This window comes from Theropithecus gelada, chromosome 7a (genome assembly GCF_003255815.1).
Source record: "Theropithecus gelada isolate Dixy chromosome 7a, Tgel_1.0, whole genome shotgun sequence".
NCBI classification, from domain to species: Eukaryota; Metazoa; Chordata; class Mammalia; order Primates; family Cercopithecidae; genus Theropithecus; species Theropithecus gelada.
Genome location: NC_037674.1, coordinates 48,695,747 through 48,713,199, shown reverse-complemented (window position 1 = coordinate 48,713,199; position 17,453 = coordinate 48,695,747). Strand labels below are relative to the sequence as shown.

At 40.0% G+C, this 17,453-nt stretch overlaps 1 protein-coding gene across 4 annotated transcripts in view; it reads right to left on the bottom strand.

The window, feature by feature from the left end:
* Window positions 1–16,275, bottom strand: part of NEO1 (neogenin 1) — a 261,042-nt gene extending 244,767 nt beyond the window's left edge. For 3 of the 4 annotated variants that reach the window (XM_025390048.1, XM_025390051.1, XM_025390050.1), the window contains exon 1: window positions 15,240–15,550. In XM_025390048.1, coding sequence (XP_025245833.1) covers window positions 15,240–15,369 — 130 coding nt within the window. In that variant the 5' untranslated portion in view covers window positions 15,370–15,550. Of the gene's footprint in view, window positions 1–15,239; window positions 15,557–16,026 lie in introns of those variants that run through there. The other variant, XM_025390047.1, reaches the window with a different exon arrangement.
* Window positions 16,276–17,453: the final 1,178 nt, after the last annotated feature.

The following is a 17,453-nucleotide window of genomic DNA, read 5'->3' as shown; positions in this document are numbered from 1 at the left end:
ATACAAAAATTAGTTAGGTGTGGTGGTACACACCTGTAATCCCAGCTATTTGGGAGGCTATGGCACGAGAATCACTTGAACCCAAGAGGCAGAGGTTGCAGTGAGCCAAGAATGCACCAATGCACTCCAGCCTGGGTGTAGTGAGACTCTGTCTCAAAAAAAAGCAGGGGCAAGGGGACAAAAATGAATAGAGGAGGCTGCCACAACTAGCTCCACAATTGATTACCAGCCCTGAATGTTCCGTTTTTGAATTTCAGCATTGCAAACAATGCGTTAGCAGTAAACCTCCCTGTCTCACAGTTACCTGGCTATATCTTGCCCCTACTCCCTGCAAACCACCAGACCAATGATAAAGGAATGTAGATCATTCTGTTAAACCAATAATCTAGGAATGTCAATCAAACTGTTAAATGGTAGCAAATCTAAAAATTTCTCTTCTTTCATCTATACCTGAAATATTAGAAGAGGAACCCACACAAGCTTGAAAAGCATCCATTTCAACCAGCAATACTGAATATATATAGACATCATTATATCATCATGGTCACCATAGACACTTGAAAAGACCTAGAAGCTAAAAGAATGATTGTTCTATCAACTGGAGCAAAAATTTTCCCTGGAAAACTTACAGAGAGAAACAAATTTCAGAATATCATTAGAACTCCCAACTGCAGAAATCCCAATTATAGAAATCCTAAAGAAACTTAAAAGAATACTGTGTATATGAAAAGAGAACAACCTGAAATCAGGGAGATTGCTTTCAGCTACAAAACTACTCAATAATTTTCCAAAGAAATACAATTGGGACAACAAACAGCAGATTGCACATGATGAAAAAACCAGACAAACTTGAAAATTTATCATAAAACACAAATAACAGAAATTATGAAAGAGGCATTGAGAGAATTCAGCTTTCAGGAATGATACAGTAGATGGTTTAGACCAATTCTCCCACTGAGAATAACTAAAAAAACTAGACAAAACACAAAATATCTGTGTAAAGGCAATCAAGGCAATGAGGAATTGAGGAACCAAAATCCAAAAAGAAAGAAAAACCAAAGGGACAAATCTGGTATGTGGGGCTCCTTTTGGCCTAGAGCTATCAGCAGATTCTAAAGGCTACTGCTGAAGAGGCTGAGATGAGCACAGCTTTTGACAGACTCAAGCCCAAAGGGGACCAACACTGGAGTGAGGGCCTGCCAAGAGGGAGGGCAGACCCCTTAAACTGTGGATCAGAACCTCAAAGGGCTACATCCAAGAACTAAAGGTATATCTAAACTATTTCAACTTACAGAGTCTAAAGCCTAATTTTAAATCACCTCAATCCCTGCGTAATGTGGTATGGGACTGTTAGTACCTCCAGCGTAACCACCTACCGGAAGCAAAGGTAAATCCTTTCTGGGAGAAGGCAGTATCATCCAGATAATATAGATAATTTTTCATACACAACACCTGGCATTCAATCACAAATAAGAACATGAAAAAAAAACCCTCCCAAATCAGGTGATATAACAGACATAAAAGCAAAACTCCTATGGGAACACACATGATGGAGTGGGTTAAAGGAATAAAAATACAAGATGGAGAACTTCAGCAGAGACCTGCAAACTATTTAAAAAAAAAAAAAAAAAAGAAATTACAGAACTGAAAAAGTCACTAAATGAAATTAAGAATTCAATATAGAGAGTGCTGCCTCGAATCAGAATGTAAACTTATCAGAGACTATTACTGTTTTCCTAACAACCAAAACAGGGCAGACAAGCTACAAATCTATAGTTTTTCTGAACCCATCAGAGAGATAAGGATGTAAGGGAGTCTAAGTGAACTAAATTCCAATAGAATTTAATTCAGAAAAAAATATTTGAAAGGATAACAGCCAAGCCAAGAACTCTTCAAAAGTGATGAAAGTGATCAGCCCACACATACAACAAGCTCAATAAGCAGGATAAATACAAAGAAAACCGTAACTAGGCACATCATAGTGACATTTCTGACAACCATAACTAAAGAACAAATCTTAAAAGTGGCCAAAGGTGGGAGGTAAGCACATTACTTACAAAAGAAGAAAAGTAAGACAGCTGACTTCTTACTAGAAAAAACAGAGTTCAGTGGACAATGGAATAACATATTTAAAGTGCTGAAAGAATACACTGTTTACCTAGAATTCTACATTCAGCACCCTCTTCTCAAAAATCCAAAAATGAAGGTGAAATACAAATGTTTTCAGACAGACAAAAGCTGAGAAAATTCATCTCCATCAAATCTAACTAAATGCTAAATTATATTCTCCAGGCAGAAAGAAATGATCCCAGATGAAAGATCAGAGATGCAGAAAAATAAATGAAGAGCAACTGAGAAAGGAAATATGTGGGTAAATCTAAATGAATAACTTAATGAATTTAAATAATTAGATCTAAATGAATAGTGAGTATGAAGTAACATCTGATGGATCTTAAATATGCAGAGAACCAAAATACACAACAATAACATAACATAAAAACAAAAGAGAAGGACAAATGGAATTAAAGTGTTATAGAGGCCTTGCACTGTCCATGAAATCATACAAACAAGTTAAAGAAACATTCAGGAAACACTAAATGAATAGTAAAAGAAATTATAACTGGCAAGCTAAAAGAGAGGGAAATACAGAATAACTTAAAATAATCCAAAGACGGCAGGAAAAGAGAGAAAGGGGAATACAGAATAAGCAGTGCAAGCAGAAACAAATAATAAAATGGGAGGTTTAAAGCCAAATATATGAACTGTTACATTAAATAGACATGATTTAGTAAAAAGACAAAAACTGTCAGGCAAAAGAAAACAAAACCTAACCACATGCTACAAACATAAATATATGACTACAGGGCCAAATGCAGTGGCTCACATCTGTAATCCCAGCACTTTGGGGGGCCAAGGCAGGAGATTTACTTGAGCCCAGGAGTTCAAAACAAGCCTGGGCAATATAGTAAGACCTTGTCTCCAAAAAAAAAATTAAAAACTAGCTGGGCATGGTGGTGTGCATCTGTAGTCCCAGCTACTTGGGAGGCTGAGGCAGGAGGATCACTTGAGCCCAAGAGACAGAGGTTACAGTGAGCTGAGATCACACCACTGCACTCCAGCCTGGGCAACAGAGTGAGACTCTGTCTCTAAAGTAATTAATTAATTTTAATAAAAGTACATAAAGTACAGAGAAGTCATATCACACACACATTTAAGTTAAAATAATTCAACTATGAGAGTGAGAGAGACAGAGAGAGAATATGAACTAATATAAATAGAACAAGCCATTCCACCTGCCATTCATATGAGCACAAATATGAACTTCCACCAGCTGAGCTCAGCTCCAGAATGTCTTAGTATGAGAATCTCATCACGCTGCAATTCCAGAGTTTAAAAAAATAAAATAAAATAAAGTTTCTGTACAATAATACAAGTTTTTCTCTTCATTTGGTAGTTAACAAAAGAAATTATCTCTTCCAACATAGTGGAAAAACTGTCGATGACCAACTTATTGAGAGAGAAAATATCAGCCTCCAACTTGGGGTTTTCTTAAGGTATGCTAAAAGAGAATTACAACAACATGCAATTTTCACTTCACTCACTGAATTTAAAGATAATGCCAAACTAAAATACAACATCAATGTACCACCTTTTTAAAAAAATGAATAATCTCCCACCTAGTCATATTCTGGTGAAATTTCTAAATCCCTAATCATATACTCACATACAAAAATCTACAGATTTTTTTTGAAATCAAGTACCTAGTACCTAGTACATAATTACATTACATGCAGCATTAAATGCAGGAAGGAGAACTGCCCAGCAAGCTGTGAAAGAAAAAGATCATGATACAGGAAATTTATATCAAGGTCAAGCTACTACGCAAATACAGCGGCAAATCTAAAATCTTAAGTGTGAACAAAGTGGAACTGCCAAGCATCACAATGTCTACATTTCTAACCCCAAAATTTCAATGACTGACAAGGCTGACTCTGAAACAGAAATGCCTCTACTTAACTGTAACTACTCTGAAGAAGAAATAAATTCACTTCTCCACAAAGCTTACAGAGTTTTTTTAAAAGTATTCTTCAGAAAGTGGCAAACACTAACTCCTTAGAACCTCCTAATACACACAATCCTGAAGCTTACTTCTCTGGCTTTGAACAAACTCCAGAGAAATCACTGATTCATAAAAGAAGCCCACAATATCTAACAGGAAATAAATGAACTCTTAAAAAGCAAATACGTAATGATAAAGTTAATTTTCATTAAAAATTGGAACATGCACTATCTCCACCTTCCTTCCTACCATGACAGATTATCTTGCTATGATTTCATCATCATCACCCCTCTGCTACATGACAAATTATTAACTCCAGAATAAAAATGAACCTTACAAGAAATAGTTCACGGAACATTTCTGTTGCTTTTGCCTTTACTTTGCCTCATAATGCTCCGTATTTTACACTCCTGGCCAAAAAACTAACAAACAAAACGCCTGCCCATCTAAAAACCCTACTTATGGCTTCAAAATCAGCTCAAGTCCTAAGAAACTCAGCTGAATATCCCAAACTAAACAAATCTTTATCCTCTTCAACACAAGCTGACTCATTTAACAATCTATTTACACATAGCCACCAAATAAACACAAAAAAATCACGTTACCTAATTTTCATGTCTTTTTAGCTAGCCTCTCCACCTAGTATACAATAACAAAAACAACAATAATAACAGTTTACATTCCATGAATAAGCCAGGCTTTGTTCTAAGCAGGGACACATATTAAGTCATTCATTGTTCATTTCAGCCCAGTAGAGTGGGTGGCTATGATATATGTCACTTAAAGAATTGTTCAGAATTGGCTCTGTATGCCTTCGTTCTCCCTGCCTACTGTTCTAATCTGGGGCCATGACATGCCTGCAGGGGTAAGGGAAATAAGTGGCATTACTTTAGCACTAGCTCATTTATTCACACAGGTGTTTCTCAATAAGCCTCCATAGGCAAAATGAAATTTATCATTTTATATAATTCTTATTCTACATCCTTACCTAGCTTTAATAGTGGTATCTTCTTCTGTAAACAGAGGAACATTTCCTCCCTTTGGGAACCCAACTACAGGTGTATGCCTAAGTCTTTGCCCCAGGCTTTCTTTTTCCTTCCTAAGTGTCATGAACTACACTTATGGCTTGAACTATCATCTCTATCAGATAATCTGTGAGCCTAGCTTCTAGCCTAGACTTCTCAACTGAGCCCTAATTCTGCAATCCTTCCTTTTACAGGGTGTTCTGCTGACATCTCAGGCTCAAGGTGTCCAATATGGAACCAATATCCATTGTTTCCAAACTTATTTCTTCTGCCGAATTCTTAATCCACTTTCCACTTTAAATCACCATAGTACCTTGGGCCAAACTGGCATTCAAATATTTGACTAAATGAACTTAATCACTCCAAACCAAAATTGTTATTTCTGTCTTAAAAGAGGTAACAGCATGTTTCAATTCCTATTTGTTACTCAAATCAATGAATAAAATATTTAATTTTTTTCCTCAGAACAGTTTTAAAGCTTATGAATCAACATCAGGTTAGCATGAGCAGTGGTTAGCAGGAGTCAGATAACTAACCCAATTACTCATTTGCTTATCACTAAGTTAAGAACCACAAGCAGCCATGGAAGTTTTGACAAATTATAAAGTTTTAAATTACTCCTATTCTTAATTACATATTAGCTATATTTATAAATGAACCAATGATTCAAGAAAAGATACAGAAATATGAATAAAACACGTGAATATGAAATTCTCAGAAACAATATAAACCATCAACAAAAATCTGAAAAGATGCTCAACTCCATTAATAATTTTAAAATACAAAATGTACAGAGTTTTTTTTTTTTCTTCTATCAAATTGGCGAAAAGACTAAGAAGTCTGAAAATAACCAATATGTTGGCAAGGATGTGTGGAAACAGACACTCTCGTTTGCTGCTCAAAGGAGTGTAAATCAGCTGTTTAGTAAACAATCTGGAAATAATGTGAATGCACATGCCCTCTTGCCCTACAATTCCACATCCACAAACTTATTTTATGGTTTACCTGCACATGTGCACAAATAGGGACATTTATAAACATGGGTTCACTGCATCATTTGTTTGCAATCAAAAACTTGGGAGCATCAAAAAGAAATTGGTTAAATAAATTATGATATATCAGAAAATACAATTTCATATGGCTATCAAAACAACTCTGATAAATTTATACACACTCACATGGAAAGATGTCCTAAAACAAGTTAAAAATCAGTATGCACAGCAAAATCCAACTTTTTTTGTTATATATGTACTGGATATTTTAAGTATATAATTGTATATATAAAATAGACCAGAGTTATTAAAAGTGATTTCTCTGGGAACAAGGATTGAAGTGTATGATTTCACATTTTATTTTACATAGTATGAAATGTTACATTTTTAGCAATAAAAATTCAACAATTAACTCTACCCCCAAATTAAAAATCCACATACATGTTTCAACAATCAGGTTTAGTAACGCTGTTAATAAAGATAAACGTCATGGCCAGAGGGGTAGGAACCATACCCTGCCACCTCACCTCCCCTCCTGGTCACATTTCCTTTCTTCCTACCTCAGGCATCAAACTGAACCCTTACTAATTTGAGAGGAGATTAAGACTCAAGAGATTTCTGAGGGAAGATCTATCTCCCAGACAGCAACTATATCTACAGTAGGAGGGGATAAAAGGAAAGGCCAGGGGCAGGCAATATCCATTAGTAGTAATGGAAAGGGAAAGAAACTTTCCTCAATTTGGCTGAGACAGTAACTTCTGTTTATGGGAAGATCTCTGTATTCTTACACTTATTTTAAGTATCTTTCCTTGAAACTGTCACAACCTTCCTCTGCACGGGGCATTTCCCAAGATAGTCCTTCTACCTACTTCTGATCAGCTATGAGGCTTAGAAATTAGATTACACTGTTTGTTAGAATTGCCTATGAATTAAAGATAGGCTCTGAACAAAGTCCTTTGGGACTCTGAGATACGTATTTTCTTTGAAAATTATTTCTCTTATTCCCTAGTCTTCAGTTATATTCCAGAGGTAGGTGGCATAATGGTTGAGTTCTATGTAGGTGAGATACAACTAATAAACAGGTTAAGCCGGTGCAGTGTCACATTTGTAATCCCAGCACTTCGGGAGGCTGAGGCGGGTGGATTGCTTGAGTCCAGGAGTTTGAGACCAGCCTGGGCAATATGGTGAAACCCCTGTCTCGACGAAAATACCCAAAAAAATTAGCTGGGCATGGTGAGGCACGACTGTAGTCCCAGCTACTTGGGAGGATGAGGTTGGGGATCACCTGAGCCTGGAAGGTTGAGGCTGCAGTAAGCTGTGATCACGCCACTGCACTCCAGCCTGGGTGACAGAGTGAGAGCCCATCTCAAAATAAATAAATAAATAAAACGGGAATTTCTGCACACAATCCCGTGAATATACAACACTATATAAATTTAAAACAACTAGTTGCCCGGGTACGGCAGTAGCTCACGCCTGTAATCCCAACACTTTGGGAGGCCGAGGCAGGCAGATCATTTGAGGTCAGGAGTTTGAGACCAGCCTGGCCAATATGGTGAAACTCTGTTTCTACTAAAAATACAAAAAAAAAAAATGAGCAGGGTGTGGTGGTGAATGCCTGCAGTCCCAGCTACTTGGGAGGCTGAGGCAGGAGAATGGCTTGAACCTGGAAGACAGAGGTTGTAGTGAGCCAAGATCACACCATTACACTCCAGCCTGGGCAACAGAGTGAGACTCAGTCCCAAAACAAAATAAAACAAAACAAAAAACTAGTAATCCCACCTCCAACTTCAAAAGCTTTCAACAATTAACCAAAAAGATCTTCAAATTTTACTTGTTATATTTAAAGTTATGCTGTGAATTAAAAAACTATAAATGAAACATAATTTGTTATTATTCTATTCCTAAATTTGTAAATAATAATGCTATTATCTTAACTAGACCTCATAAAGACACATTTTGGTGATTTTATTTTTTTAACCACTAAAGCAGAAAAACAGAAACATTCTGTTTTCAATTTCCACATAGTATCACTACAAAAATTCACTCTGCTCAGGACTCCTCAGTAAGTTTTACTATTACTGACCAATAATCAATTCTGAAAATCAGTATGATCAATCTCCAGATTTCCAAAAAACATGGGAGTAGCTGCACCCCCAGATGGCTCAATTATGAGCATTCTCATACATTCAAACACTGCAGTAATCACTTAGAGGAAATTATATGTAACTCCTTCTTGAGAATTCTAGTCTACTGGCTTTATAAAACTAAGTTAGGACTACTCTAAAGATACTGAATCAAAATTATGAGGGAAAGCAGCACTATTCCTTGATCAACAGTAACACAATGATTCCAGAATGTATTTTTCTACCTACAGCAGAAATGGCACTTTCTCTCACCAAATCAAGTTACGTAGTATCTACCTCACCTCCACCATTAGACCAAATGCTTCCTGAGGACAGAAAGCACGTCCAATTCATCTTTATTTCCACAGTGCAGTTTTGTGCATAATTAACCCTCAAAGAGAGATATTTGCAACCAGCCAAAATTACTGCAACTCTTAGCTTTGCCTATAGAACTGACTTAATAAAAAGTTAAATGTAAGGATTCTTGCTATGAAATAATTTTAAAGAAGGTTATTTCTAAGGATTCTTTAAAAAAGGAAAAGCAGAGACACACAATCTGAACTGTAGACCACCAATCTACTAACTCCTCAGAATTCAAGAACTGACTTCATTCAGTAAAATAAAACATATATAACCAGCTTACCTCTCTGCTTTTTCTTTATGTAAAGGAGTCAAACAGGGAATCAAAACCTGTTTACATAAGCCAGCTCTGTAAGCTGGTCAATTTACTTTACATCCCTCCCAAGCCTAAGAGAAAGCATCTAAATTTCTGGTAATACTGTATTTTAAAATACCTCACAATTACTTAACACTGAAGCAATATAACTCAGCACTAAAGCTATTTTTACACATATAAAATAAAATCATGTACAATCATTTGCAAGTAACATAGAAGATTTTCCAATCATATCCTACTTCCCGCTACAAAAAAAATAAATAAATAAAGACGTACAATAACTTGGGCTTTAGGGAATGAAAAAAGGTGACTTTTGCATCCGAAAACCAGAAATGACCAGTGTTAGAACACAATACTGAACAGAAGTTATTAAGCTGAAACAAACCCACTGTTCCATATTATGAACTTCAGAGTAAGAGAAACTTGAAGGTAGAAAGGATCTTTGAAATTACTTATTAATTAGCTCAACCTTTCAGTTAACAGACAAATCTGCATTTTAAAATATGGCCTTAAGTACCCAAAGTTCACAATTAAAAGTGGTAAAACCTTGAAAAAGTTATAAAAGTACTAGTCAATGGTATAACTCTTAATATCATTACTTTTCTATAATAAATGGAACCCTGACTCCCACATACACACACAAGTTAACTTTTCACCAGCAATCCTATATGTGAGAATCCAAAATATAGAAAGACCGTAAGAAAGAATATGTTTATCACAGCATTCTTTATCACAGAAAAATAGTAAAAATAACTTCAATATCCATAACAGGAGAATACACAATTAGCAGCAGAAAGCAGAGGAATAAAGAACATAGGCTTTGAAGTTGCAAAGATCTGGATTCCAATGCCAGCTTTTCCACATGACAGGCTGTGAGACCTTTGGCAAGGCACTTAATATCTGAGACTCAATTTCCTCATCTGTGGAATGTGAAGAAATTGCCATTTTCCTCACAGGACTGTGTAAAAGATTAAATACATGTGAAAGAGCATAGCACAATGCCTGGAACTCAGGGAGTGTTCTATAAATACTACTTTAATTAGCCACTATTATTATATTTGCTCCCTGGAATATTACATACACATTTTAAATAATAGTTACAGGAAAATCTGTATATACTGGCATGGAAGAATCTCCAACACACTAAGTGAAAAAGCAAGTCGAAAAAACAATAGGTAGTATGATCCTGCTTATCTGTAAAAAAATAAAACTATACACATATATGCACATGCAAGGGAAGATATTAAAAGGGGTTACTTATGGGTTTAAAAAATGGAATTTGTGGGTAGGAGTGATAAAATGTTTTATTCTATGTATTTTTATATTGTTTGACTGCAAACAAACATATATTTATGTATTTTTAAATAAGTTTTTAAAACAAAATTATTTAAAGATAATGTGACAACAAAGAAAAATGGTATGTCAAGGGAAAACATTTCAAGTTATACATACACCATAATTACAATGTAAAAAGATAACATGCCAGATAGGCAGTAACTAGAAAGAAATATACCAAAATTATACCAGTGGGTCTAAATGACTTTTTTTGTCACTATTTACAAAATTTTTGAATCAAAAAAACTCTCCTCATTCTAAATGAATCCAAAATTTGGGCTCTGTTTTAAAATCATCTTTCACTAGCTTGTCTTCATGACAAAGTTGATTTTTCAAAATCTTAAACACAAAACTTTTCCTCACTTCACTTTCTTCTCCGGTCAATATGATCTTACCTACAGTTATTTCCTCTAACTTATTGACGCAACCTTACCCAGAAGCCTAAACACTTACCAATGATATGGTAAATAGTTCCCAATCACATGGAAGTCACTTACAAAATAAAGTGTTTGGAAAAAAGACTATTAAATAGAGCCTCCATATAATGAGATTTATTAAAGTTGCCCCAATATTTTAATTGAGGTAGAGAAAAACTCATAAGAAACCAGCAATGATTAAGCCAAAAGAAAAAAAAAATCTATACTTCCAAATAATTTAATAGAATTATAGTATATTTTTAGAGTTTACAAAGAAACAGTAAAGCCATTCTACACAGGTATGGTACTTTATAGTTTATGAACAATTTTACATTTTATTTTTCTGACAATCCAGTTAGGTAGGTAAGGTATTATTCTTGCCTGCCTATATCTCCCAACTTACAGATGTATGTGAAGTTGTAGAACCATAAGTCATACTCCATATCCTCTGCCTTCATATATATCTTTTCATTATCCCACATCATGTATTAATTTTCATACAGTTTATGAAAATCAGTCACATTTCTTATCTTCTTTGAGCATTCATCCCAGAATTCTATGATCTCTTTTGTGCCTCATTCTGACAGGCAGAGCAATGCCATCAGTCTTTTCTTTTAGATGACTCAGTAAGATCAAAGATCTTTCCAAAGATGACAAAACTAAAAAACACGAAAACTACGACATATCCAGGAGGATGACCAAGCTCACAAAAGATCTGAAAACTAAGTAATGCGAAGAGTGGCCGAAGGAATTAAGGATGGTTAACATAAAGAGGATAAGGGGGAAGGGCAGGGGGGCCCACACACACATGCAAACATGCACACATGAAATGTGATTAGACATGTGAAAGGCCATCATATAAAGGAATCAGATTTGTGCTGTATGGCCCTAGGGGTTAAAAACAAAGGCAATTCAACATTCAGTCAACAAACATTTACTGGTTATCTTCTCTACGCTACATGCTAGTGCTACATTAGGGAAACAAAAGTAAGACAACCCAGCCAACCCTTCAGAGGTTGAGACTAGCAGAAGAGACAAAATAAGTAATACAAGATGAAAAGTACTCAGGAAGCTATGGGAACACAGAACAGTCACCATAACTCTCTTTGGAAGAGAGGGCTGGTGGAGAAAAATTCATTGACTAGATAAGGAGTTTCAGAAGTGGACGAGGTGAGAAGTGACAGGAAGAACAGAATGTGCAAAGGCACGGAGATCTCCAGCTGCATCGTTAATCTGGAGTGGTGCAATGCAAGGTGCATGTTAGGGGTGACAAGAGATGAGGCTTTATTGGGTTTGGGAGAACAGAGGTAAAGAAAACAAAGGGCCTCACAATCTCCACGCCAAAGAGTTCTACCACCCAAGCTACAGAACACTAGTAAGAGATTTTAAGTAGGAGAGTGGCATGCTCAGGAAAATATTTCAGAAAGCTCATCCTAGCAGGACAGACTTCTGGAGGGTAACAGTACAGACAAAGAGATTAATTATGGAGTCACTACTGTTAGCCCACGTGGGGATGAAGATGAAAAGATACCGATTCAGAGTCAAGAAATAGCTGAGAGGTAAAAAGCAAAAAGAACTATCAGCTATGGGAATGGGAAGAGGAGGTCTTCTTGATCTCAGCTTGGGCAAGTGGGTAACAGTGATAACCAAGGCAGGCAACACAAGAAGACAAATCCATGCAATTATTCCAACATGAGAGACAGGGGCCAGTAGCTGGTTTGTTCTTGTTTAAAGAACGGGGATGAAGGAAGCACGAAGGAAGATGACACAGAGTTTAACTTTGAACTTGAGTAACCTAAGATGCCTATTTAGTGAAGGTAGCAAGTGGCATGTGAGAAAGCATGAATTAAGAGAGTCCTCGGCTCACAGGTGGCAACTGAGGGCAAACAGAGTATGTGAAATGAGATAAGCTTTAGATACTAATATTTAATGAGTTAAAGAAAAGTCAGAAAGACAAATGAAGAATTAATCAGAGAAGAGATTAACCTGAAGATAGAGTAATGCTGAAAAAGGTAAGCAAAGAGGAAAAAATGTAAGAAGGGTGGGGAGGGTGAAAACTACAGTGAAATGTATTGTATAAAGCAAAATTTTCTAACAGATGTTATTCAACACAGAAATGGACTACCCTGTAAGGCAATGAATCACATCATGAAATAAATGGTTCAGGCAGAAGCTATAGAGTCCTCGGTGAAGAATGTTCACTCTAAATAGAGAAGACCTGCACTGCACAGGCTGCTGTCACGTCATCTTCCCCAAGGTCCCTATGTATCTTTTCAGTAATCTGCCCTTCTTCACAATACAAGATTATGTTCCTACTCAATTCCAACTCTCCTCCCTTGCTGACCATTTTCTATCACCCATCCTTTACTTTTTACTTTTTCCTCCACCTCCGTGTGTCTATGTCTAACCTCAGACAGAACAACACCTTCCATTTATCCTACTGTCCCACATCTCTATTTGTCTCCACCTTTTACTACTGAACATATCTACTCTCCTACCATCTATTCACTATAATCCCCTACAAAAAGATTTGTGAGTCTATCACTCTACAAAAATAAAAAAAAATAAAACTACTGACAAAGGACATCTGATCTGTGGACAGCTCGTTCCAGTTGCTGCTTACTCAGTTCTCCAGTCTCTTCATCTCTTCCGCAGTTTTATGGCAGAACTGACCAATCCCTCCTTATTAAAGTTATTCCTTTCACTTTTGTAATGAAGCAGAGCGGTTTACAGGAAACACTCTAGACCGAGAACCAGAAGATCTATGTTCTAGACCCAACTACACCACTAATTACCTGTGAGCCTCCCCACCTCCACTCCTACTCACTCCTCTCAGATCTCAGTTCTTGTGAGGCACCCTAACACCCAGACTAGGTTATGTCACTCCAGTACCCACTTTCTCAAACCTATTCTCCTTTGTAGTGCTTATCACAATTCCTTAATTATATAATTAGTAGCTGGATGGCTATCTTTCCTACCCACATACCAGACTGTAAACTCCATGAAGGCAGAGAGCACATGCCTTGCACCTCATCTGTGCAAAATAAAACCTGTCAATTGAGTTAATGTTGAAACAGATGTTAAGACCACTTCCTGAGACTGCTTACATTATTTTTATTATCCTAAGTAATAAAATTACTAGCATTTTAGTTACTTACAAAATTATCGACAAAGCTTCAAACAAAAACTCCATCTATTAACTTGAAATTTGATGAACTACATATGAACTTCCATATAAAATAGATCATGAGTAACAGGAACTTGTTTTCTAAACATTTCAGCACCAAAATGTGTTCTAAACCACATATGGACTGAATGTATAAATGTACATCATGACATAAGCGACGTTTAATTTGACATTAAAACACTATTGTTTACGTAGCTGTTTAGAAAATACCCACTGGTAGTTTAGGTTTAAAGCTGTTCTTTACCATTGGCAAAAGCCATGAGCTACATACACAGCAAGGAAATGAAAAGTTTATCAGTTAAGTTACCTTGCAGTGTGATTTTAAATATTATTTCATATAAATCAGGGAAAAACAAGTACTGGTTCAGCGGTAAGATTGCTTTCAAATGTAAAAATATATCTCACACGAGTGAAAGTTTTGTCAAGTTTTACGGTACCCCACCTTGGTCAAACAATTTTAACAGATTACACGCTAATTTGACTTTCAACTGCTGAGTGTATCCTGCTCAACAATACCGTGAGGTCCTTCCTGGAAGGCTTGGCATTTTTGTTCGTTGGTCCCCTTAAGTAAATAGGAATGCAGGTGGTTTCAGTAATCTATAATATTCCAAAACAGAACTGAAAATGGCTTTTGAGGCTCAATATGTTTATACAATGCCATCTCAAAACATCGTACAAGTACTTAAAATCCGATGCTCAGACAATTCCCTTGGTTAAGAGTGGTTAACAGGCTGTAAATATAGTTGTAATCCCCAGGAAAGAGGAGGCATTCCATAACGGAAACACTAACAGATACGATCACTCCGTGCCGCTCTCCAAGGCGTCCTCATCGTTAAATCAACACCAGGGGTTGTGAGCGGGCAATTGTGCCCCTCTGACACCCCCGCTCTTCCGCAGACTTCGGGCTCCAATCCCCGCGCGAGGAGTCCCTCGAGACCAGCCAGCGCTTCCCCGAGACTTCGGAAGCTGGGAAATCCCTGGCCAGGGAACCAGGAGTTCAAGCCCCCTCCCCTTTCCTTTCCTGAAAATTAATGAATTGGCCATCCGATTGTTTATTTAATGAGGTGTGTAGTGGCCTCTACTGGTGCTAGTGTGAGCACAAGAATGTCCCACTCTTACAAGTGGGATGAACCTGGGGGAGGGGAGAGAGGCGAGGGGTGAACCTGCCTCCAGGTACAAAGCTCGGAACTAGACCTCGGCGCCCCCGACCTGCCCCCCGGCAGCCGCCCCTCCACCGGCGGCGCCCCCTTTCGCCCTTCCCCTCCCCACCACGCACGATCCCCTTTCTCTACGGCAACCAGAGCCGAGGCAGAGAAGTTCCTGCACGTTTTCTCCTGGATCCTAAACAAAAACACCGCAGCCGCCGCCGCCTGAGCCGGTGCCGCGCCCCCGCGCACCCCCGGGCCCGCGCCCGCCGCTTACCTGGGGACTGCGGCGCGGAGCCGCTCCTGGCGGCCGCGGCGCCCGGCGTCCGGCGCCCGAGCAGCAGCAGGCAGTAGAGCCAGAAGGAGGAGGTGCTGAGGAGTCGCCGGGCTCCCCGCTCCGCCGCCATCTCTTCCCCGAGAGTGAGCGGCGGCGGCGGCGACAGCGCCGCGGAGCCCTTGCCTTCTTCCCTCCCGCGCGTCTCAGCCGGTCCCTCGCTGCAGGCTCGGCTCCCGCGGCCGCCGCTGCTCCAGCCCGGCCCGGCCCGGCCCGCGCGGCCCCTCTCGCGGGAGGGGAGACTCAGGGGCGCCTCCCTCCTGCAGCGGGGCGGGGAGGGGAGGAGAGCGGAGAGGGGGAGTCAGTACATTCCGGGGCGGGGGGGGTGGGTCGGTCTCCAGGTTCCAGGCGCCGCCACCCGCCGCCGACTCCGGCTCCACACACCAGCGCGAGGGGGGCGGAGACCGAGGACGGCGGGGGCGGGGGACGGGAGTCCCGGGCGCGCGCACGCGCGCGCCTCCCTCGCCCGCACCCCCTGGGCTCCGCGCGCGGCCCGCCCCCGCTCCAATCCCGGCTGCCGCCTCGCGGGCCGAGACGGGCCCGCTCCCCTCCCCCTTCTCCCCGGAGCCGCTGACTGGTGCGGGGCGCGCGCACCAGGCGCTGCTGCTGGCGTCAGGGAAACCCCGGAGAAGCGGATCCTCCTCCTCCTCCCGCCAGCTAGCCTCAGCCCCTCGGCTCCCGGGGACAGATTTCCCCCCTCACCTCCCCAGACGCCTCTGGCTGCAGAGACCTGAGGGCGAGAGGCGCTCCGAGCTCAGGCTGGTCCGGGAGGCCAGCGTGGGCGCGCACCTCTGCACAGTCCGGGCCTGGAGCGTCTATATAGGGCCTCAGAGGAAACCGAATGGCCTCCGGGAGGAAACCTGGGTGCGCAGTGGGTCGGCGCGGGGATTTATGTGCTCGCCAAAAACAATAGCGATCCCGCCCGGCTCTTGCTGGGCCCTGGCGCGGCTCCCGTGGGAGGGGGCCGGCCGCGCAGCCGCTGACCTCCGGCTTCCAGGCCGGGCCGCCCTCGCCGCGCGCTTCCCCCGGGCAGCGTCGGGACCCGCCCGAACCGCGCCCCCACCCGCGTCGCTCGGCCCGGGTCCAGGGAACTAGGCACAGACAAAGGTGCCCGCTGTCCACTTTCTCAGCTCGTGCGGGGGCCCCGACCGAGCCCTGGGACTCCCGGGGGCCAGTCCTCTCGCAGTAACTGCTACGTTTTACCTGTACCTTTGCGGGACACTTCGCGTTTTCCTACCTGGGAATCACGTCTTTCGCTGATAAACCAAGGAGCAAGTGGGATATGATTTTAAACCACTTAGTAATCGTGAGGCATCACCCAGGCTACCCAAAGTTAGGAGAAAGCAGTTTGTAGTTCCACTGCTGATGAGATTATTGATCATTTTGTATACTGCACCCATGGAAATTTTTTAAAGAAAATTTCTTTGTATGATTACGCAATCAGAGTCATGTTTGGTGGTTAATAGGAGTTGGGTTTTATTCATTCTTCTGTACAGTCGATAACCGAAATGTCTTGCTTCCCACAAGAAAATGGCTATTTCACTAACATATCCCTCTGTGCTTTCTCATAGTTACTTTCTAAAGATATTTTATTCTAAAGCGCCAAAATGAACAATATAAGACATGGATTAACATCGGGAGGGAAGAGCTCAGAATCTTCCTAGAAGCTCTTAAATCATCAAAACGGTGAAATTGGGAATTCTCATCCCAGTTCTTTGAAACAATTGACTTAATAGAGGAAACACACGCTTATGGTTTTTCACTAGGGAAACCATTTAAATACCTTTTTGTTTTGGTTAGACTTGTTAACCAGCAAAAATATTTCCTAAATACCCGTGATTGACCTGTTAAATTAGAAATAGATTACCTCCCAATTACTTCACAAGTATTTGCTTAATTAACCTTTAATAATCACATCATTATTCAGTTTTCTGAGATAATTAATGAGAAAAGCTCTTTGAAAACTGTAAATTGCCTTGCAAATGTTAATTTCCTGATATCTTTTCTAAGTCTGGAAAGATTTCATTATATTAAACATACAACGTGTAATATGACTTCTGAGATGAAGCTTACATCTGTCTCCAAGTTTTGAAAAATACATGAGTTGTGGTTAGTGACAGACTGGTTTTCATATATGACTTCTATGAACTGTCTCAG